This window comes from Oryza sativa, chromosome 4, assembly GCF_034140825.1.
Source record: "Oryza sativa Japonica Group chromosome 4, ASM3414082v1".
NCBI lineage: Eukaryota > Viridiplantae > Streptophyta > Magnoliopsida > Poales > Poaceae > Oryza > Oryza sativa.
In genome coordinates this window covers 4956470-4980275 of record NC_089038.1, presented here as the reverse complement: position 1 = coordinate 4980275, position 23806 = coordinate 4956470, and the positions used below count along the sequence as shown (strand labels likewise).

Below are 23806 nucleotides of genomic sequence, written 5' to 3'. Positions count from 1 at the left end.
TAGGAATTATAGAATTAAGCAAAGTATTTAATGAAATTTTATCTGGCCCCATTTTATATTGGAATTTATTAATTAAAATTAGATCTTCTCTTCTAGGCTTTTAAAATAAATTCTAATAATTCCATTTAAACAACAATTTATATATTTAGGATTTTTAGGGTGTGACAAACCTACCCCCCTTAAACAGAATCTCGTCCTCGAGATTCGGAAGAACTGGCGAACAAATGCGGATGAGCTGACTTCAATTCATCTTCTCGTTCCCAAGTTGATTCTTCTTTCGAGTGATTACTCCATTGGACTTTGCAAAAACGGATAACTCGATTTCTGGTTCTTCTCTCATCTATTTCCAAGATACGGATTGGTTTCTCCACATAGGTCAGATCCTCTTAGACTTCTATCTGTTCAAGATTAGTTTCTTCGGTAGGTACTCTTAAACACATCTTCAATTGCGACACATGGAACACATTATGGACTCCTGCCAAAGATTGAGGTAACTTCAACTGATAAGCAACCTCTCCTCTTCTACTGACAATCTTATAAGGTCCCACAAAACGCGGTGCCAATTTTCCTTTGGTGTGAAAACGATGAACTCCTTGAAGAGGCGTGACACGAAGATACACATAATCTCCTTCGTCAAAACTCAAATCTCTGCGGCGATTGTCGGCATAACTCTTATGACGAGACTGGGCCACACGCAATCTTTCTTGAATGGTTTTCACCTTTTCTTCTGCTTCCCTCAGGATATCCGTCCCGAAAACCTGACGTTCTCCCGTTTGATCCCACAAAAGCGGAGTGCGGCACTTCCAACCATACAGTGCTTCGTAAGGAGCCATCTGAAGACTAGCTTGATAACTGTTGTTGTACGAGAATTCCGCATAAGTCTAAAGCACAAGCTCTCAACATGTCTTCCAAAATCTGATTTACCCTTTCGGTTTGTCCGTCTGTCTGCGGATGATAAGCAGTACTAAAGTTCAGCTTAGAACCCATCTCTTCCTGAAGCTTCTTCCAAAACTTTGAAGTAAACTGACTGCCTCGATCAGACACTATCTTCTTAGGGACGCCATGCAAACACACAATCCTGGCCATATACAATTCCGCCAACCGACTTCCAGAATAAGTTGTCTTTACTGGGATGAAATGAGCCACTTTGGTAAGTCTGTCGACTATCACCCAAATAGAGTCATGGCCTGATGACGTTCTGGGTAGACCAGTGATGAAATCCATACCGATTTCCTCCCACTTCCATTCAGGAATCTTCAAAGGCTGCAGCAAACCGGCGGGTTTCTGATGTTCTGCCTTGACTCGCTGACAAACATCACATACTGCTACGTATTCTGCGATTTCACGCTTCATACTTGCCCACCAAAATCTTTCCTTGAGATCCTGGTACATTTTGGTACTACCAGGGTGAATGGAGTATAAAGTATCATGAGCTTCTTTCAGAATTGCATCTTTTAAATCTTTGTTGTCGGGGACGCAGATTCTCTCACCCAACCATACAGTTCCTTGCTCATCCTACAAGAAACCGATAGCTTTTCCTCTTCTCATATTCTTTTTGATTTCTTGAATATCAGAATCATTAATTTGGGCTTCTCTAACTTGATCAATTAGAGTGGGCTTCGCTTCTAAGGCTGCAACGAAACCTCTACTGACAATTCCCAAATTTAACCTTTCAAATTCCTTGCATAACTCCAATGGCAACTGTCATCCTTCCGTAGCATTGCAATAGCCTTTCCTGCTAAGAGCGTCTGCTACAACATTAGCCTTTCCCGGGTGATAATGAATTCCCATGTCATAATCCTTAATTAATTCCAACCATCTCCGTTGTCTCATGTTCAGATCCGGCTGAGTAAAGATATATTTTAAACTCTTGTGATCGGTATACACCTCTGTACGAGTACCGAAAAGATAATGACGCCAAATCTTCAACGCATGAACTACTGCAGCTAACTCAAGATCATGAGTAGGGTAGTTCTTCTCATGCGGACGTAACTGACGAGATGCATAGGCAACCACCTTCCCATCTTGCATCAGAACACAGCCTAATCCAAGTTTGGATGCATCGCAATACACTTGAAAACCCTTCTTTGGATCAGGTAAAATCAAAATAGGAGCTGATATTAAGCGATTCTTCAACTCTTGAAAACTCTGCTCACATTCTTCTGACCACTTGTACTTCACATCCTTTTGAAGTAATCGTGTCATTGGCTTAGCAATCTTGGAAAAATTCTCTATGAACCTCTGATAATATCCTGCAAGGCCTAGGAAACTGCGAATCTCTGAAACTGTCTTTGGTTGTTTCCAGTTGGTTACGGATTCCACATTACTAGGATCGACGGCAACTCCTCCTGCTGAGATGACGTGACCAAGGAACTTCACTTCAGACAACCAAAATTCACACTTGCTAAACTTGGCATACAACTGATGTTCTCGTAGCTTCTCTAGTGCAAGGCGAAGATGTTCTTCATGCTCTTCTTTGGTTCGGGAGTAGATAAGAATGTCATCAATAAAGACCACCACAAACTTGTCTAGGTATTCCATAAACACCTTATTCATCAAGTTCATGAAGAAAGCAGGGGCATTGGTAAGTCCAAAAGACATAACAGTACATTCGAACAATTCATACCTAGTGGTAAAAGCTGTCTTAGGTATATCTTCCTCGTTGATTCTCAACTGGTGATACCCTGATCGAAGATCTATCTTGGAGAAAACGGTGGCACCTTTAAGCTGATCGAACAAATCATCAATTCTGGGCAGCGGATACTTATTCTTGATAGTCACATCATTTAGTGCACGATAGTCCACACACATCCTCTAGGTATGATCTTTCTTTTCCACAAAAATAACCGGAGCTCCCCATGGAGACGAACTCGGTCTGATGTATCCTTTCTGAAGCAAATCGTCTACTTGCCTCTTGACTTCTGCCAACTCATTGGCTGCCATTCTATAAGGTCTCTTATGGATCGGAGTTGTTCCTGGTACCAAATCTATTCTGAACTCTATATCCCTTTTGGGCGGCATACCAGGTAAATTGTCTGGGAACACATCAGGATACTCCCGGACTACAGGAATCTCATCCAAAGTTATTTGGTTCAGTCTTGACCTTAAAGACTCAGAAGACAATGCATGAACAGTTACAACTCGACCATCATTACTGGTGAGAGTTACTTTTCTGTTAGCACAGTCTATCACACCTTTATATCTGGCTAACCAGTCCATCCCTAGGATGACATCAAGGTCTTTGGATTCTAACAAGATAAGATTGGCCAGAAATGGTACTCCTTGAATTTCTATTCTGACAGAGGGGCTACGTTGCAAAGAGAGTGCTTGATTACTTGGGGTACTAACCATCAAAGGACGTCTAAGATCTTCTACTTCCATCCCATGATTTCCCGCAAAACTCATAGATAAGAATGAATGTGAAGCACCAGAATCGAAAAGCACTGTTGCAGGAACTAAGTTAACAAGAAACGTACCCAAAATCACATCTGGAGCACCTTGAGCTTCTGCAGCAGCAACATGATTGACACGGGCCTTTGATGCTGGTGCGGTAGAGTTGCTCTGGGTAGGGACAACCTTCACGCGTCGGGGCTTCGGACACTTGTCAGCATAATGTCCTAGGTCTCCACAGTTGAAGCACACCCCGGGCTTGCTGCCTTGCTCCTTCTTGGCAGGTTGTTGCTGTGTCGAAGCTGCAACAGGGCGTGGAGCTTGATTGCGGATGTTGTTGCCAGCATTGTGGTTGAAGAACTGACGATGCGGACGAACAACAGACGAAGAACCTCCCTGTGGCATAGACTGGGGTCCTAAAGTAAGACGCGGCCTTTGACTATTCCCCTGTTGTGCCTTGAATTGAGCAATCCGGCGTTTCTTTTGCTCCATGCGATTGTACTTGTCCTCCTGGCGAATAGCCTTATCCACTAACTTCTGGAAATCATGATAATCCCCAGTCATGAGTGGGTAAGAAAGCTCATCATTAAGTCCTTCCAAGAACTTCTCCTGACGCTCTTCATCAGTGCGCACATCTTCCGGAGCATAACGAGCCAGACGATTGAACTCGTGCAGATACTCCGTAACAGAGCGAGATCCCTGGGTGAGCGACCTGAACTCCTTCTTGAGAGACACCACTCCCGATGGTATATGCGTCTTCCGGAAAGCAGCGGTGAATTCAAGCCAAGTGATAGGTTCAGCAGTAGTCCTGTTCAAGCGGAAGTGATCCCACCATTCAGAGGCAGGGCCATGCAGCTGGTGTGATGCAAATGAGACCTTCTCCTGATCGGTGCACTGAAGCAAATCCAACTTCTTCTCTATGTCATGCAGCCAATCACCAGCTTCAACAGGATTGGTGGTGCTAGAGAAAGTAGGCGGCCTCACACGAAGAAATTCTGCTAACTTGTTCTGGGGAGGTGCATGGTTATTTCCCTGGTTCTGCTGGTTCTGGAGTTGCTGCATCATCATGTTCATAAGCTGTGCCTGTTGAGCCAGGACCTGGGCAAGTGTGGGATTCTCTCCATTGTTGTTGTTGTTATTGTTGTTGTTAGGGCCATTCCCGTTGCTGCGAGTGAGCACCATCTGGCATGGGCAGGAGCACAAGAAGAGAAACCGGGGAAAACTACTTAGGACAGAGAATTAATTTAAGTTTTATTGATCTTAAGTGAGTTTCATTATTACAAAACTGAAGACTCTCACACCACTAAACTCACCAACTACCAAACACTCGAAAGCAAACAAACGCATGCACTTACATCCCACCACTGGTGTAAATCACATGCGAGACACACACAACCAAACTTAAAACAAGCAAACTAACACAACGATCTAAGACAACGGTTTGACAAGGCATTCTAGTTCTTCCGGGCATCGGAGTTGGTTGAAGGCTCGTTCGGCTCGTCTTCATCATCTTGAGTTGCTCCCCACTCGATCTTGGAATGGGTGTGCTTGGATTCTTCTTCTTCATCATCACTTACGTTGACGACCGGAGGATCCGCTAGGGCTGGGGTAACTTCTTTTTCCACCACACGGACCTTTGGCGCCAATTGGTAGCGAGGGACAAATAGAGCTCTCTTCCTTGCGGTAAGACGAATCCTGGCCTTCTGCGGTGGTGCTTCTCCCTTTAACGCGGCTAGTTCCTTCTCCAAACGATCCACCTTGTCTTCTAGCTTGCAAATCTTACCACGATTCCGATCTTCACGATCTTGAGCTGCTAGCACAACCTCCGCACGGGTTTCATCCATAGCCCGCAGCATCTCAACCAAATGCCTTGTGGTAGCATCATTCTCAATTCCCTCAGTCTCAAGGTAGCTGCCACGATCACTTCCCTGTGGTTGGCGAGGATGGTAGCGATACTCAGTGTCGGCCAACTGATCACTGTAGCGATCGCGGAGCTCTCCTATGGCGATCCTTGCCACCTCCTGACATGCATGGATGTAGTTTCTTCCTCTAGCTTCGAACATCACTGAGGGGATATCTTCACTATTACTGTTCAAGGTGACTTTGACTCGGCACTTTTCTTCGTGACGATCATGAGGAATCTGGGCGTAAAAAGGGGCAGTCCCAAATCCTATGACAAAGGACATCGTACGCAACTCCTGGACAAATCCCTCAACACCAAACAAGTACTCAGGCTTGTAGCGCGGCATCTAAAGACAAGTGAAAGGAGGGAGTTAAGACATTTATCCAATTAATAGCACAAGTTTTTGGATTAATTTGAATAAAGTTAGAAAATCAAAGTAAAAGGTAAGTAAATAAAATAAACCAAGCTTGCAAGATAAGTTGAAATAGTTGGAAACAAGGTCACAAATTTTGTACTTTTGAACAACAGGTTCCAAAAGAAATAAAAGAAAGTTATAAAATCAATATGCTAAATTTATTTCCTTGCAGCAAGATTAAATAAAACAATATTGTAAAACTTTTGCTGGAAAAAGGAGCCATTAGTACAGTAATAGATGTACAGTACTAATAATGCTAGAATAAATTTTGAACGAGAACCACTAAAAGAGATTATGAAGTGCATGTGCTATTAGTTTGGTTTAATTAAAAGATAAGGGGGAAAGAACAGTTCTACTTTTTCAATATTTTTAGAGGGCTTCTATGGGTAACCATCTGGCATAACCTAGGGTCAAGTCGGCTCTGATACCAACTTGTCACGCCCGGAATTTCTATCCAAAATTCCAAACGCTTACATGTGTGTGAACCCTCGTCCAGGAATCAGCCGAGGCACACAATAACAAATTGATAATAGAGTACAATTATTACTCTAATTAATAAGCGAATAAAATGTCATTACAGAGGTAGATAGTTCCTCTCAATCAATAAAGATCTAAGCAGCGGAAAAAAATAAGATAAACGGCGCAGACGGCTCCACTCCACAGGCAGCTTGACCAGGGCTACACCTAATCCTTCACACCATCAGCATCACTGTAGAACTCTTCCTCTGATGAATGATTGCAAGGTGAGTATATGACATACTCAGCAAGCCACGCAGCAAATATGCAAGTGCACAGGATAACAAAGGATGGCATAGTAGGGTTTCATTTGCATAAACAGCATTTAATAAACATTTCAGAATTTAATAAAACAGTTAGGTAATAATTAATCAATATTAATCCAACGCTATACAACATACCCTGTTGCATAGGCCCAATCATTCTGAACAACCATCCCGGCTGTACAGTTCTATCTCCAAACCAGGAGCTAATCAAATTATTACCAGTTATATCATCTTTTATTATGATGAGAGGTGTGAGACTAAACACGAAAGACATTGTTAGACCCGCCCATAACCGCGGGCACGGCTATTCGAATAGTTTTACTCTGGCCAGAGGTGTACCACTGTACCCACAAGACACAGCCCCACAACATGTCACCATGTGCCTTAATACCACCACGGTACCTCGGAAAGGAGCTGTGACAGTACCCCTCGCACAACACAATCCACCACAGCGCACCTTTCCTGGATCATAATCACCCCCTTATAAACAAGGCATGGACTCCCCAGCGACCCCCGTGGGCTTATCTCCGCCACTTCTCAGTCTGGTGCTCCGCAATGAACCATGCTATACAAAAGGTAAAGCCGTTACCCACGCTGGCTTGTGGTTGGCACGGTTAATGTTTCACAACCGAAACTCATGAACCGGTCCTTAATTGTCATGAGCACGACTCTCAAAACCATGTGCTCACAACCCACCATTATCAGGTTTTAGTTGGCAAGTAATTAATTAACCAATCACGATTGACCATCGTGAACTATCATTAAGCAATCATTAAATAATAGTGAATCATAAGTTATCCCAATAGTGTGCTAATGTTTCTAAGCATGGCTAAGCAATTATATCTAATACATCTAGTTGAACCAATATATATATAGCCCAACTAGTCAAGTTATAACAACCCAAGGTATCAAGGAATAAAGTAATCAAGAACAAAAGGGCTATAACAAACAATAGGTTAATTCCACCCAATGACATTCGAAAATAAATGCAATAGTTGAATAGAAACAATAGCTTTAAACGGGATCAACATGCTCAAAGGATTGTTTGGGATCTGTGTGACTTGCCTTGCTGGCCTTGGAACTCTTCAAATTCTTTTCCTGCGAAAACGGACTCTCCGGAAACGTCGGAATCTAAACAGAAAAGAGCAAAAACACCAAAACAGCACATAAACAAGCATGAACAGTACATGTGGATATTTTTAACATGTAGATCTCAATTTTAGAAAAATTTAGAGACTTGAACCAACTAAATCCGAGCTAAGATGAATTAGTTATGAATTTTTAAAGATTAAATCGGATTAAAACACTTATATGGATTTTAATTGAATTATGACGCAATAATGAATTATTTTTGAAAAGGAAAAGGGAATTATTGCGTCAGCGGCTAGGGTTAGCGGTGGACCGGGCGCACGGCAGCGGTTCACGGGAACGAACGGCCGAGATCGATCCATCCAAAACGGACGGCCGAGATCGAACAGGTCTACGGCGGCTCACGGCAAACGGACCCTGATGACGTCAGCGGTGACGTCATCTCCGGCGGCGGCTCGGCGGCTCAGGCGCGCAAGCTCGCCGGCGAACGACGGCGCTTCGGCACGAACGGAGGGCACCAGGACGTAGAGCACGACGCGGCGAACTTACCGATGACCAAAGCAACGGCGGAGGAGCAACGGACGGCGTCGGCGACGAGGTCGAAGCGGCGGAGACCTTCGGCTTGACGACGACGGCGGTGCTCCGGCGGTCTACAGCGACGGCGAAGGGGCGGACGAGGAACGATGGCGACCTCCCCGAGCGACGACGACGACCGGGACGGCGGCGGCGCACGGCTGGAGCGGCGGCGACGACTGCGGCACGAGATCCACGGCGCTAGGGCTCTTCCGATGGCGAGAGACGAAGGCGAGGGTGGCGGCGGGTAGAGGAGACACCGGGGATCCTTTTATAGGGGTTGAAAGGCGGCGGCGAAGGCCCACGGCGACCGGCGACGCGAAGGAAAGGTTTGGGTTCGGAGAGAGGGAGACCGATCCGAATCGACCTCGAATCCACGGATTTCCAAACGAAATTAGCTGATGATTCCAAAAGAGAAATGGTAGAGGAGATCCCGAAGATCGTTTCCCCTCAATTGATTTCACCGGAGAAGGAAAGGTGCGGCCGAATTTGGGAAGCGGCGGCGGCGGCGCGGCGCTAGGGTTTCGGCCGGAGGAAGACGACGACTCCGACAGGCGGGACCCACCTGTCAGCGGCAGCGAGCTCGCGCGGGCGGCTGCGGCTGCGGACTGGGCCGACTTGGGCCGGGGAGAGAGAGAGAAGGTTTTGGGCCGACTTTCGGCCCAAAGCCAAAAGAGACTTTTAAAAACTTTTTTCAATTAAATTATTCATGAAATGCAATTCCATTTATTAAAAATACTTCCTTAGCTCAAATAAATCCCAGAAAAATCTAGGAATTATAGAATTAAGCAAAGTATTTAATGAAATTTTATCTGGCCCCATTTTATATTGGAATTTATTAATTAAAATTAGATCTTCTCTTCTAGGCTTTTAAAATAAATTCTAATAATTCCATTTAAACAACAATTTATATATTTAGGATTTTTAGGGTGTGACAATAGGACTCTTCCTATTATGGGTATATATACCGATAGAGAGGTAGGGAGATCTGAATATATCCACATATGAGAAAGTAATAAAGCTGTGATGCCTCTCCCTATATCCGTGTTCATTGTTTATCTATTATGTGCTTGTATGAGAGATCGTTGTCGTCTACTCCGGATCAGCAAATAGGCCACTAGTTATTCAATAGAAACAATGAAAACAGGTTGACAGTGATTTCTCTCTAGAATCTTGTCGCCCATCTCGGCTAATCTTCTGGTTGTAATATTCTCACTACACCCTTCACAGATCTACTGCCATCTGGCACATGATCATCTCTTCCCTTATCTTGTTGATTACCCTGCTTTTGAAAACCAATCAATCTGTTTCCCTCTTTCCAAATATCCCACAACACAAAGATGAATTAGATCGGATACCTTTTCTTTGTGTTGCTCATCCGGCCCATTCGACTGTCCGCACTAGTTTCAATTAGTGATCTGTTCCCTGATACAGCGGCTGAAAGAAAATTCTGCCCAATTCTTTTGCCAAATCCCTGCTCCAACTGCTAGTGAGTATGAGAAATCTTTCAAAAGGTGTTGCATCGTCCCCATGTTCCAAAACATAAATATCAAACACAATAGTTCTTGTTCGGTCATCCTCGACTTTGTAGTCACTCTGAAATCCATAGCCGATTGTAGTACAGCAGCCAAGCAAAGAATCTTTGGTTAGATTGTCCTAGGTTTCCCAAACGGTTTATCATTTTCCTTGGACTAAATGCCATATTACACAAGGGTGGGGTTTGTAGTATCTAACTCTAAGGTGCTTAGCCAGCTTCTATCACTATGAACTGGCCTTGATACATGTTGCGGCCTACAATACATGTTGCGGCTTAAAAACCAGTGCTAATTATAAATATTAGTGCCAATACGTTCTTAGTTATAACTGGCACTAATGGACAAGACTACATCATGCCAGATAAAAAACTACAAAATGGTCTTAGCTACCTATTTTATTGTATCTACCTCATATAGAAGGAGTAATAATCGTGGTTTTGCTTTCATACAAAACGGTCTTAGCTACCTAATTTAATACATCCGCCTCATATAGATGAAGTAGTAATCGTGGTTTTGCTTGCATAAGTAATGGTTTAGACAATTGCAGGCTTGTAGCTGACTCTTGAAGCTCAATCCTGTCACCACCTGGTGGTATGCTCCAACTGAACCCCTGCAGAAGCCTTGCAAATAGCATCATTGTAATTGATGTTCCGAGTGACACGGCAGGACAGCCACGCCTACCAGCACTGAACGATACAAAACGTAACTCTGGCTCAGCTAGCACCACAGTACCAGTATTTTTCAGATGTCGCTCTGGTTGGAATTCGAGTGGTTTATCCCATGCTCTAGGGTTTCGACCGAGCCCAATTCGGCTTAACATGACATGGCTACCCTTTGGGATCATGTATCCCGCGACGGTGGTGTCTGCGATCGCGACATGGGGTGGGTTGAATGGGTGGTAGGGGTGGAGGCGGAACGCCTCCCGGATACATGCCTTGAGGTATGTGAGGTTGTGAATGTCGGATTCCTCAACAAGCCTTTCTCTACCAACAACCATATCGAGTTCATCCACTGCTTTCTTCATGACCTTTGGATTGTTCACCATCTCTGCCAGTGCCCACTCTACAGCATTTGATGGGTTGTCCACGGTAGCAAGGATTATTTCCTGCGGCCATAAGATCAAATTAAAACAGTGTTGGATTTTCATCCTTCAAGGGGCAACCTCTAATATGTCTTTAACTCTTTATACAATCAAAATTTTCATGAGAACTTTTGGAAAATTGACAACAATATTAAGTATGTACTGACATCTACTGAGGTCACAACAGTCAAATCTAGACTGGACAAATATATAGAAAACAGAAGAAATCCAGAGATGAACACTACAATGTTAATGTTCATATATAGTTTTGATCTGTCCCTTTTGTTTCTTGATGCGTGGGTTGAGTTTAGAATGAGATAATAGATATGCATTATACTAGACTTACAATTCTTTTCAAACATTTTCATAGCTATTTTTCAAAAAGAAACCATAGATATTTTGCACGTTCACTATCAAATCATCGTAACGGTTAATTTTAACTTCAAAATGAATGAAACCCACCATAGTATATCTTTACCTATAACGAACCAAAGGCCTCACTAATTATTTCTAAAATATAATCACTTCTAGCATTAGAAATTTGGACCAAAACATAAGTACTTCAAGCATACTATTTTTCTTCCGAGGACATATCTATATAGTCCAAGTTTGAAAAAAAAATTATGTGACGGTGTAATAAAGCTTATTACCAGCGTTTCTGCCTTGATCTCATCTACTGACAAAAACGGTTTCCCTTGTGCATCCTCCAAGGAGATCAACACGTCCAGAAAATCGGCAACTTCTCTCCTCTTATCACCTTTTGTCCTGAGAGATTTCCATTCTTCTATCCTCTCCATTATGATAGGATCGTGCAGCCTATTGAATGTGTTCATCAGGCCATTGACAACCTCCTCATGGCCATCCAAGTCAAGCCCAACCAGTGTCGGGAAGTAGTCGGAGACGGAGAAGGCGCCGTGGTAGTCCAGCGCCGTGAAGAGCGCGTCGATGTGAGCCTCCTCATCACGGCCAGGGCCGATATTGCCATCGCCGGAGTTGAAGTGTCTCCGGCCAAACACCAGCTTCCTGATGATGTTGCCACAGAAGTGTCTCGTTACGTGCCGGACGTCTACAGTGCCATCATTACAGTGGCTGTAGACGTAATTGACAAGGTGGTCAGCCTCCTCGACGCGCCGGCCGAGCATCCGCCGCTCCATGGCCGGCGAGAGGATCTCCGACGTGAGCACCTGCCTCATCTTCCTCCACTGGTCACCGGCCGGCGACATGATGGTGTTCTTGTACCCAAAGCTGAACGTCCGCGACACGAACGACGATGGCCGGGAGGCGAGCATGGCGTCCTTCTTGCGCAGGACCTCCCGGGCCATCTCCGGCGAGGCGACGGCGATCACGTGGACGCGACCGAAACGGAGGCACAGGATCTCGGTGTCCATCTCGTCGAGCAGGCGGTGGATCCACCTGAACACCGGCTTGTTCATCAGCATTTGGTGCATGTTGCTAACCACCGGCATGGTAGCTAGCCCGGGTGGTAGCTTGGGTTGTTGCTTCCTCTTGGCCGCCATGGCAGCTGCCTGCTTCTTGATCCGATAGAACAACGCAACGAGCAAGAGGATGGCCATGGCTATTGACATCAGAAAGGTGAGGACATATGCATGGTCATTTTGGGCGATGAGTTGTGATGGCATGATGGTATCGTTGTTCTTGTGCATGATTACTGATTTTTTTTTGGGAGTGCAGATAGCCTAGCTAGATATATCACTGATTCTGTGGCCAATTAATTTATAGATGGAATTCTAAACACGTGTGGAATGAAACTTCATCACGTTTTCCTTTTCAATAAAGAAAGAACTATTGCTTTTAGTACGAAAGAGTCTTGTACTTGGGTCGATGAACCTCCTGGTTATATTCTAAGCGCTTTGGCAAACGATGTAACAATGTTTAATGTTTAATGATCAATAAAGCTAGCCGAATGGCATTTCCTAAAAAAAAAGAAGAAAGAACTATTGCTAGTGTTCGCGTGGTGCTCGGCTTTTGTTGTTCCATTCAAATATTGACAAATGTCCTGGAAAAAGGTGTGCTCTGTTTGTCGCCAACTAATTGACACTAGTCGATCGCTATTCATTTTTAGAACTTCAATCATCTATTCTTTAAATTAATGTAAATGTTCCAAAATATTGTATATTATATAAACATTTTTTTGATAAATGTTATATTTTTTAATAATGTTTTTGTAATTTAGAAGCTATATACTCCCTTCGTCAAAAAAAGACAAACCCTAGGTTTTCGTGTTTAACGTTTGACCATCCGTCTTATTTAAAAAAACTTACAAAAAAAATTAAAAAGACAAGTCACATATAAAGTATTAATTATATTTTATCATCTACCAACAATTAAACGTTGGATACGGAAACCCAGGGTTTATCTTTTTTTTTTTGACGGGGGGAGTAGTCGTTACATTTGGAATAGTACCATTCAATACTCTCAAAATGATAGGAAAGAATACTAATTACTCTAGTTCGGTAATACTAGCAAAGTGCCCGTCGTCTCGCCGGCCGCCAACCTGGCGAGCACGCTGGCATGAACCAGCTCGTCGTTGGTGCCACTGATCTGCTCCCACTCCCCCTGACATCCGCGCTTCTCCCCAATGGCAGCCCGATGAGGAGCGGAAGGAGGAAGATGGGGCGGTACCGATCTGATGGACGGGAAAGGGAAGGAAGACAAGAAATATAAGGGTCTCTGACCGGATCTCGATGTCCATCTCGTCGAGAAGGCGGTGGATCCACCTGAACACCGGCTTGTTCATCAGCATCTGGTGCATGTTACCCAACACCGGCATGGTAGCTGGCCCCGGTGGCAGCTTGGGTTGCTTCTTCCTCTTGTTCTTGGCTGCCATGGCAGCCTGCTTCTTGATCCGACAGAAGAACGCAACCAGCAGGAGGATGGTCATGGCTATTGATACTATTATGGTATTATTTTGCTCGCGCATATTTGCAGTACTGGGAAAGAACATGTTTATGTGTGACTGAAGAGAGGATAGCTAGATAACTGATTATGTGGCCAATTTATAGATGGAATTTTATAAGTGATTTGCTCCCGTCCAGCAGAGGTAGGCGTACCAAATCCTAGCCGTCAATTGGGACATATCAGACGGTGATTGAGATTTCTCGGTACCGTGCAGTACCATTTTAGCCCATATGGTGGTACCATCTTTTGAAGAGAGGTGAAAGGGTAGTATAGACTTTTCATATGTAAGGGCGAGATGTTGGCCTCTAGGGTGGGCGGTGGGGCCAGTGTTGACGGCGGCATCAGCGGAAGGCGAGGTCCGGGGCCGGCGTTGATGGCGGCAGCGGCGAGCTGCGGGGTTCGATGGTTCGGGGATGTGTGCGGCCGGCGGAGTCCAGCCCCGGCTTCGATGGTGGCGGTGAGCACTGAGCAGCAGGGTGCATTGCATTGCCAGCGACATGCTGCAAGATTCGATCCCGGCGTCGACGGTGACGGCAGGCAATAGGTGCGTCGACGGCACGGGCTGCAGGGTCCACAGCGGCGTGCGGCATGCTCGGCGTCGACGACCATGGCGAGCGGCGGGGTGTGACACCAGACGAGGTGGTCGTGGAGAGATCGGACACCAAGCAATGCGGCCGCGGTGGAGTTAGGGGCGTTGCCGGCCACGACGTCGAGGTGGCCGTGGAGAGGTCGAGCCAGATGCCACAGCAGCGGCAGCAGCGGCGAGTCGTTGGACTAGGCGCCGGCGCCGGTGGCAAGGAAGAATGCAGTAGCATCGATGAAGGATATTGGGTTGTGCATGATCTGGTTTCTGCTAAGATATGCATCGTCGGTGGCGTACGGCGAAGAAGTACAGATGAGGAAGGAAACAACGGGCGCAAGAATGAGATTTTTTCTTTTTTGACGAGAACCCAGAAACAAGATTGATTTAGTGTTGGAAGAGGTTTCTTACTCATTCCCAATCCTACCCCTAAATATTGGATAGTCAGATTTGTTTTAGTACGTTGTGGTACTGGGACCTTGGGTTGGGCCGGGTACAAGTGCTGGATGGTAGCAAATCTTATTTCTTAAAGAACCTTGCTAATGTTACATGTAGTGCTCGTGTTTTTGTTCTTCCATTTAAATATGCAGAAATGTCCTGTAAATAAAAGGAGTGCTCTATATTTGTTTCCAGTTGATTGATCACACCAGTCACTATTTATCTTTTAACATGAAAACAATACATAGATTGATTGACGGCCGCCTAGACGGCGACTCATCGCTAGTCCGTAGCAAGACGTCCAGATTACATCCTAGTCAGAGGATTTTAGTCGTTTTGCTGCCTAAATGGTCCCAATCAATCCTAGGCGGCTTGGATGGAAGGATACTGGGCGTATTTAGATGGCGGAGGGTAGCGATTAGGCAACAACGACTTGGCAATGAGCAGTGGCCAAAAGTTTTGGTGCAAATGTGCAATGCACGGCGATGAAATATGGAAGCGTGGGGCCAGCTGCATTATAGAATAGAATGGCATTACGTTATCTTACTACATTCTTACCTGCTTGTGAACCATTCTTTAGTGCTGCCACACTCTTCCCCTCTACGCTTAAAGCGAGAGAAAGCTCCCCTTCGTAGATAATCCCTCAGTTTCAGGTTACAAGACGTTTTGACTTTAGTCAAAGTCAAATTGCTTTAAGTTTGATCAAGTTTATAAACAAAAATAGTAACTTTTTTAACCTAAGACAAATTTATTATTAAAATATATTCAATTATTGATTTGATAACACTAATTTAATATTATAAATATTACTATATTCGTCTTTAAACTTAGTCAAACTTAAAATAGTTTGACTTGAACCAAAGTCAAAATGTCTTATAACAGGAAACGGAGGAAGTACTATATAACATGTGTTATTTTCAATCAATATTTTGTATTTCTATGGAAAAATTAGAAAACACGCCTAGACCGTCTAATCTGCCTAGTCGTCGCCTAAACAGCCTATTCTCTAATCAGTGGCTACCCCTGAATTTTCACCTTTTGGTCCTTTTAAAAAACTTATTTTACAAATATACACTCCAAAATTTATTCTATAAATGGCCCTTTCCGTAACGCCAACGTCATTGGCGCCGTGATCTAACGGAACAACACCAATGAAGTTGACACCATCCCCTCCACCCCTGGATGGAATCTAAGTCACTAATGTGATGTGGGACGACGCAAATATCGTTGGCACTGAGGACCTATTTGTAAATTTATTTAACAAGACCTATTTGTAATAAAAATGGTTTTATTTGTAAAATATTTACAAATAGTTCCTCAGTGCCAGCGTTATTGGCGCCAAGGACCTATTTGTAAATATTTTTTAATTACAAATATGTTTTTTTATTACATCAGTATTGAGTTTTTCGGCCCAAAGCATCATTGTAATTGAAGTTCCGAGTGATACGGCGGGGCAGCCACGCCTACCAGCACTGAATGATAAAAACCGTAACTCTGGCTCAGCTAGCACCACATTATCAGTATTCTTCAAATGTCGCTCTGGTCGGAATTCGAGTGGGTTATCCCGTGCTCTAGGGTTTCGACCAAGCCCAATTCGGCTTAAAATGATATGGCTACCCTTTGGGATCATGAATCCAGCGATGGTGATGTTAGCGATCGCGACATGGGAAGGGTTGAATGGGTGGTAGGGGTGGATGCGGAACGCCTCCCGGATACACGCCTTGAGGTATGTGAGGCTGTGAATGTCGGATTCCTCGACAAGCCTTTCTTTACCGACAACCATATCGAGTTCATCTACTGCTTTCTTCATGACCTTTGGATTGTTCACCATCTCTGCCAGTGCCCACTCTACAGCATTTGATGGGTTGTCTACCGAATTAAGGATTATTTCCTGCAGCCATAAGATTAAATTAAAACAGTGATGGATTTTCATCCTTCCAGGGGCAACCTCTGATATGTCTTTACTTCCCAAATACAATCAAAATTTCCATGAAAACTTTTGGAAAATTGGCAACAATATTAAGTATGCACTGACATCTACTGAGGTCACAACAATCAAATCTAGATTGGAGAAATAAATAGAAAACAAGAGAAATCCATAGATGAACACTACAATACTGTTCATATATTATTTTGATTTGTCTCTTTGTTTCTCGATGCGTGGGTGGAGTTTAGAATGAGATAATAGATATGCATATACTAGACTTACAATTTTTTTTTCAAACATTTCCATAGCTATTTTTCAAAAAATAAATCTTAGATATTTTGCGCGCTCACTATTGAGTCATAGTAACCAACGGTTAATTTTAACATCAAAATGAACGGAACCACACCATAGTATATTGTTTCCTATAACGAAACCAAGACCTCACTAATTAATTGTAAAATATAAGCATTTCTAGTATTAGAAATTTGGACCAAAATGTAAGCACTTCAAGCGTACTATTTTTCTTCCGAGGACATATCTATAGTCCTAGTTTGAAATATATATATATGACGGTGTAATAGAGCTTATTACCAGCGTTTCTGCCTTGACCTCATCAAGTGACAACAACGGTTTTCCCTGTGCATCGTCCAAGGAGATCAACACATCCAGAAAATCGGCAACTTCTCTCCTCTCATCACCATTTCTCCTGGGAGCCCTCCATTCTTCCATCCTCTCCATTATGATTGGATCATGCAGCCGTCTGAATGTACTCATCAGGCCATTGAGAACCAACGACGGGAAGTAGTCGGAGATGGAGAATGCGCCGAGGTAGTCTAGCGCCGTGAAGAGCGCGTCAATGTGGGCCTCCTCATCACGGCCAGGGCCGATATTGCCAGCGCCGAAGGCGAAGTGTCTCCGGCCAAACACCAGCTTCCTGATGATGTTGCCACAGAAGTGTCTCGTTACGTGCCGGATGTCTACAGTGCCATTATTACAGTTCCTGTAGATGTAATTGACAAGGTGGTCAGCCTCCTCGACGCGCTGGCCAAGCATTCGCCGCTCCATGGCCGATGAGAGGATCTCCGACGCGAGCATCCGCCTCATTTTCTTCCACTGATCGCCCGTCGACCCAACGGTGTTCTTGTACCCAAAGCTGAACGCCCGCCACGCGAACGATACCGGCCGGGAAGTCAGCACGGCATCGTTCCTGCGCAGGGCCTCCCGGGCCATCTCCGGTGAGGCGATGGCGATCACATGGACGCTGCCGAGACGGAGGCACAGGATCTCGGTGTCCATCTCGTCGAGAAGGCGGTGGATCCACCTGAACACCGGCTTGTTCATCAGAATCTGGTGAATGTTACCCAACACCGGCATAGTAGCTGGCCCGGGTGGTAGCTTAGGTTGCTTCTTCCTCTTGTTCTTGCCCGCCATGTTACCCAACATCCGACAGAAGAACACAACGAGTAGGAGGATGGTCATGGCTATTGATATTATTATGATATTATTTTGCTCCCGCATATTTACACTACTGGGAAACATCTTTGTGCAGTGTGAGTGCAGAGACGATAGCTAGATAACTGATCAGGTGGCCAAATTTATAGCTGGAATTCTTAAAGAACGTTGCTAATGTGACAAGATATGTCATATGTCACTCTACCAACATGCGAGTTTAAATTAAATTTCTACAGGTTGTAATTTGTTATTTTTGTTACAATTTATAGAAGTTGGATTTGAACTTGTATGTTTGTGGAGTGATATATTTCATATTAATCTACTTTGTCGATTTTTTGAATTGTTTTCATAATCATTTAGTTGATATGTAAAAAATGGGTGTACATCCATCCAAGTAATTAAAATCCATATCCACATGTGGGGCTCATTTTTTTTCTTCCATTTGAATATTCTAACATGGAAACTAGACATAGGTTGATAGTAATACATCACAACCTTCACAACATCCAATCTGCACAATCAGCATGAGGAAGACGTCGTGCCCAAGACTATCTTCATTAAAGCAAAAAAAAAACCCTCTCTAAGGTGAGGACACATGTTCTTTTTCCAGTTTTAAATAAATTCTTTTTCAAATCTATAAATTATTGTTTAACTTCAAAAATTCATAATTTCCTATCCGTGACTCTGATCTACTCCGTTCAAGTCTTTATTTCTAAATTGAGATCCACCAAATGGCACTAGTAGTTATAATAATAATAATAATATTTTCTTTTTAGGAGTTTATTTGGTTTTCTCTGTTTTGCGCATAGTTGACACCGACGGAATTTATTTTGGATGAGGATTTTTGAAGATTTTAAGATGAGGACAGAGGTAATTAAGTTAACATTTCATCATATTGCTTCTACTTTCCAAAATGGTTTGTTTGCGAAATTGCATTGCTAGCGCGTATGTTAATTTGACTGGCCTTTGTTCGTGTGACAAATCGACAGATGTACCCAATAATTGCATTACTACTGTAGGATATTGATGACCCCAACCCTTTGTCGCTTTCGGGCGTAGTACCAATGGTCCCACTCACACCAAATTTGTTTGTCGATGTGGGAAAATGGGTTGTGAAACCATTTTAAAATCCAACACGTAGTGTTTGCATACATGGACCGATTCCAAGGATTGGTATAAGAAAGAGAGTCTCACCCTAAATCTCAGTGTCTCCACTTTACTATTAGATTATACAACGTCGTCAGACTACTCTGTAGCGAGGCTGTAGGGGTTGTATAATACTCCATCGGGTTTTATATTTCTTGACGTTTTGGATAAGATTGAGGTCAAACAATTGTAACTTTGATTATTAATAACTTTAAAAGTATTTTCTTTAAAGGAACTAGAATAGCATATATAGATTTGTCCTTCAAAGTAATATAAGAAAAGTAAACATGCATTATATATTATAATAAAAACAAAGTAAAAGATATATTTTGTTGACCGTATCATTATCGAAAACGTCAAGAATTATGGAACCAGAGTGAGTACATTATTAAGGACGAAGCTTTACTAGAGATCAAGGTAGAAGAAGGGTAAGAAACGTCAAAATATATTTACGCTTGAATACTGAAGTGTAAAGAAAATAATTTCTTGCATCTTGGAACAATGTTGTGTCAGCTGCTAAGTTAGACAGGGGGGCGTACCAATACTTATGACTTCACTGATACTGATAAGTCTACTGAGAACCATGTGTGCCAGATTTGCACTATAGTGGGTCATACAGCTGATCGGTGTCGCCACCGTTTTTACTAAAATTATAAGCCCCACCGCCTAAGCATCTTGCTGACTATGTTGAGGCAGCTTTTTTGGAACTTACAGGGGCGCTGCGAAAGCTAAATAAAGCGAGCACTCGGCAACTTCAATCTCACCTCTACCCCGCACTGAGGTCAAAACCATCTCTCATTCGGGGCTATACTACTGAGTTGACCGATTCCTCGCCGCCCTTCTCTGTCTTTACCTGCCGGGAGAAGAGTTTGAGGAGCATCCTTCTCGTTCCATTTTTGTGACTCTAGACGAAGAGCACCACTGCCAACTTGGAGTCGGTGGTGGCTAGCCGATTTGGGGTTTCTGGCATTCTCCATGGCAGAGAAGGTTGCAAGCATGGATCGGACACGACCAGAACCACGACGCCGGTGGCCACACTCGCACCGACGACGTTGGAACAAATTTAACAAGAGAGTTGTCCCCACTTGCTAGAAGTTTATATTTTGGGGTCGAGAGGCTTTGTCATAGAAAAAAGTATAACTTCCGACATGTACACCAACTATTAGATTTAAGTATTTGGATTGTTTAAACCGATGAACCCATCAAATCTATATATATAAGAAAAACACTTTCCTAACTTTGAATATAAATCATTTTTCTTTGCTTGACAACCAAAAAAGAACAAAACATTAAAAATGACAATATATATTACAGAGTAAATTTCACAAGCCTAGAGAGATAAATCTATCTATCTATTATTATATACTAAAAGTCCATCAAATATACTAAAACTCTCCTAAGATGACACGTGGTGCTCTAGTTAATTCCTAGAAAATCTAAGGAAAAAAGAGAACATTGGTTTTATTTAATTTGATGGACCCAATATCTTTTACCATCATATACCGTTACATTTATCTTTAAAAAAAAGAACTTAAGAACAATTAGACCGTACGAGTCTGCCCAACGCACGTACGTTCTTCCATCCACCTGCATGAGAAGTGCATGCGTGCTTTTTCCTTGCTCGTGGCTATCTAATATCTTCTATATTACTAACTTAATTTCATCGCACTCCAAAGACTGCATGCACTTGCAAATATGGACAAGACAATATCCCTCATGCATGTTGATCTTGGTATGTTTTATAAATAAATAAAGAATCTTCAATAGTTGTAAATATTAAATTATATATTCAATTTATGATCTGTTTGAACCATTGTATACTTAAAGAAATCCTAAAAAAATCTCATTAAAAGTCAAAATATCCAACTTATTTTTTGTAATAAAATCAATGGACCCATACCTATAAACCGCATTAACCATAATTATAGCATCAATGGACCTATTGACTCTCAACCAACTTAATTATATCTCTCAACATGTATGTGGAGGCTATTTACTTAATCCTGATGCTTTATGCTTGCATAAAGATATGATTTTTTTATGGGTAAATGAACAATCTTAGGCTGTGTTCAGCGCTGAGGGTTGGGAAACCTTAATACCTTGGAAGTTGAACATTAAATTATAGCCCAAAATACCTATATCACAGAATTACCGGGAATGCTACCTAACTTTGCTCAAATCCAAATAATTCACCAAGAAAAGAAGAAGGGAAGAGGGGGGTCTACAGGGGGTGTCCTTATGGATATTCTACTAATAAAAATTTATTGCAGATACTTATTTGTATGTTATTTATTAAATTATCTAATCATTAGAAAAATGAACATACTATCTATGGAGTAAACAAATTGGGGGGCTAGCCAGGTGCATCCCAGTGTGCATGCATGCTGGGTATATAAATTTTTTCTTAGATGAAAAGATCGGGCATGAGATAGTTACATGTATTATGCCTATATATGCATGACATTTTTTGTCTTCTCGATATAATAATGCGAGCATGCTGCTAGAGGCACGAATTGGCATGTCCACCGTCTGTGGTGAGGGAAGGCGAATATTGGTTAGTTGGAATATGCACAATATATTAGATCATCTAAATATCCAATGGTTAGAAATAATGGTCTACCGAATTAAGTAAAAATCAAAAGTCAGATTTTTTTTTCATAACTTCCACTATTTTCTCTAATTTGTATCCCTATACTTTACACATATTCATAATTTCCTATGAGGAATTATCCATCAAATAGTAAAGTCAATTTTTCTACATAAATCGGTAGAGTCATTAATTATATATGGTTCTATATGTAATGTCTTTTCTAACTTAAGTTTTCTCTCTTTTCCTATGGAACTTCAAGAGTTATGTGTCTTAGGTACCATTTAGATACCATAAGTTACCAACCCCAATTTCCAGTACGTTATTTTATAAATAACAATTAAATTTGTCATGGAATGGTAATGAAGAAAATTCATTAAAAAATCACAATTTTGAATCGTTGCAGGTATTGGTCCGCTAGTATACCACCCTTATAAGTTTCTCAAATATATCCTACGTATGGTACATGCCCGTGCGAATGTACGGGCTACCTTCCTAGTTCGCTCTAATGATGCTTCTCAAGAATTTATAACGTATTACCAAGTGAGAATAATCAACCACCTACTATTATAAAAGCAAGAGCTTTTTTTTTACAGCTATGTGTAAACGTTTTGTGCGGAAAATGTTTTTTCCGTCTACATTTAAATTAAATGAAAGGAGTAGTATTTGATAATTTTCAATCCAACATCCTCTCAAACTAAAAAGCACATGACCAACCGAATATAAACACCCCGTTATTGAGAGTAATTAAATTTCTTTACAACTTCAGTGTCTAACGATGAAGAAATTACTGATCTGAACCATTTGATCATCGATAAGTTAATGGATTCACCTTTTCTTTGGGTGTGTGTAGGGGTGCACAGGAAGCTCGTGGCTCGTTAGCTCGCTCGGTTCGTGACAAGCTCGGCTCGACTTGTTTGATTTTCCTAACGAGCCGAGCTAGAAGTTTAGCTCGCTAGAGATAACAAGCCAGCTCGAGCTGGCTCGCGAGCCCTAACGAGCTAGGCTGCCAGGCCACAAAGCCCATAGGCCCATTTATTTAGAAGGCCCAACAGACCAAAAACCAAAACCCTAGCTTCCCTTCCCCCTTCCCTGGTGGTGGCGGCTGAGATCCCCGTCTCCCCCACATGCCAGCGCCACGTGACACGGCCCACGCCCAACGCCGCTGCTCTGCGCCTCCACCCTAGCGACCGACGCCGCCACCTAACCCCAGCGCCCGACGCCGCCGGCCCACCGATCTCAGCCTCTCCCGGCCCCAGCGCCCGACGCCATTGCCCTCCTCCAGCGCCCGACGCTGCCGGCAAGCTTGATCTTGTCTCACGCGCCACGCCCGACGCCATCGGCAAGCTCGAGCTCGTCCCACGCGCTGCGTCTGACGCCGTCGCTCTCTGCCCCTCCCCTTGTGCCTGACGCCGTCGGCAAGCTCGAGCTCGTCCGTCATCCCCTCCACCGCCAAGTTCCTCCCCGTGGTCGTCGGCGAGCTCGAGCTCGTCCCCTCAACCGCCAAGCTCCTCCCCGTGGTCGTCGGCGAGCTCGAGCTCATTTCCTCCGCCGTCAAGCTCCTCCCCGTGGTCGCTGGTGCCGGCGAGGTTGAGCTGCTTCCGTGCCTCCGTGGTCGCCGGCTGCCCCCAAAGCTCACGAGCCTAACGAGCTGGCTCGAGCTTTCAAACGAGCCGAGCCGAGCTGGGTTTCTAGCTCGTTAGGATAACGAGCCGAGCCAAGCCAGCTCGACATCCACACCTAGGTGTGTGTGGCAAGAGTACATTTCCTAGCTGTCACTTTATTCGTTAGCTCCAGGCTCAAGCGAAGAACAAAAGAGCAAAGACCAATGCATATCTTTAACACAAGTTCAGTAGCTACTAGCTACATCAAATTCCTTCTTGCAGATCAGCAAATTAAATAGTTCCCCTTAAAATACCCTCTTTTCAAAAATTTCAAAAAAAATTACAAGATAGATTGATATGTAATATGTCACTCCCCAAACAAGCG

At 43.3% G+C, this 23806-nt stretch overlaps 2 protein-coding genes across 2 annotated transcripts; both read right to left on the bottom strand.

The window, feature by feature from the left end:
* Positions 1-9793: 9793 nt before the first annotated feature.
* Positions 9794-12853, bottom strand: LOC4335063 (tyrosine N-monooxygenase). The gene is made up of 2 exons (XM_015778367.3): positions 11419-12853; positions 9794-10792 (listed from the first exon to the last, which is right to left on the bottom strand). The coding sequence occupies exons 1-2, from the start codon at positions 12430-12432 to the stop codon at positions 10154-10156; spliced, it is 1653 nt and encodes a 550-aa protein (XP_015633853.1). The 5' UTR covers positions 12433-12853; the 3' UTR covers positions 9794-10153.
* A 225-nt stretch (positions 12854-13078) lies between these two features.
* LOC4335062 (tyrosine N-monooxygenase) lies at positions 13079-18218 on the bottom strand. Its single transcript, XM_015779641.3, has 2 exons — positions 17224-18218; positions 13079-16596 (listed from the first exon to the last, which is right to left on the bottom strand). The coding sequence occupies exons 1-2, from the start codon at positions 18169-18171 to the stop codon at positions 16069-16071; spliced, it is 1476 nt and encodes a 491-aa protein (XP_015635127.1). The 5' UTR covers positions 18172-18218; the 3' UTR covers positions 13079-16068.
* Between the last annotated feature and the right edge of the window lie 5588 nt (positions 18219-23806).

Excerpts from the sequence above, each read along its gene's own strand:
- LOC4335063 (XM_015778367.3), bottom strand. The coding sequence starts at position 12,432 with ATGCACAAGAACAACGATACCATCATGCCATCACAACTCATCGCCCAA. Across the intron at positions 10,793-11,418 it reads AGATCAAGGCAGAAACGCTG|GAAATAATCCTTGCTACCGT; the intron begins GTAATAAGCTTT and ends TTATGGCCGCAG.
- LOC4335062 (XM_015779641.3), bottom strand. The coding sequence starts at position 18,171 with ATGTTTCCCAGTAGTGTAAATATGCGGGAGCAAAATAATATCATAATA. Across the intron at positions 16,597-17,223 it reads AGGTCAAGGCAGAAACGCTG|GAAATAATCCTTAATTCGGT; the intron begins GTAATAAGCTCT and ends TTATGGCTGCAG.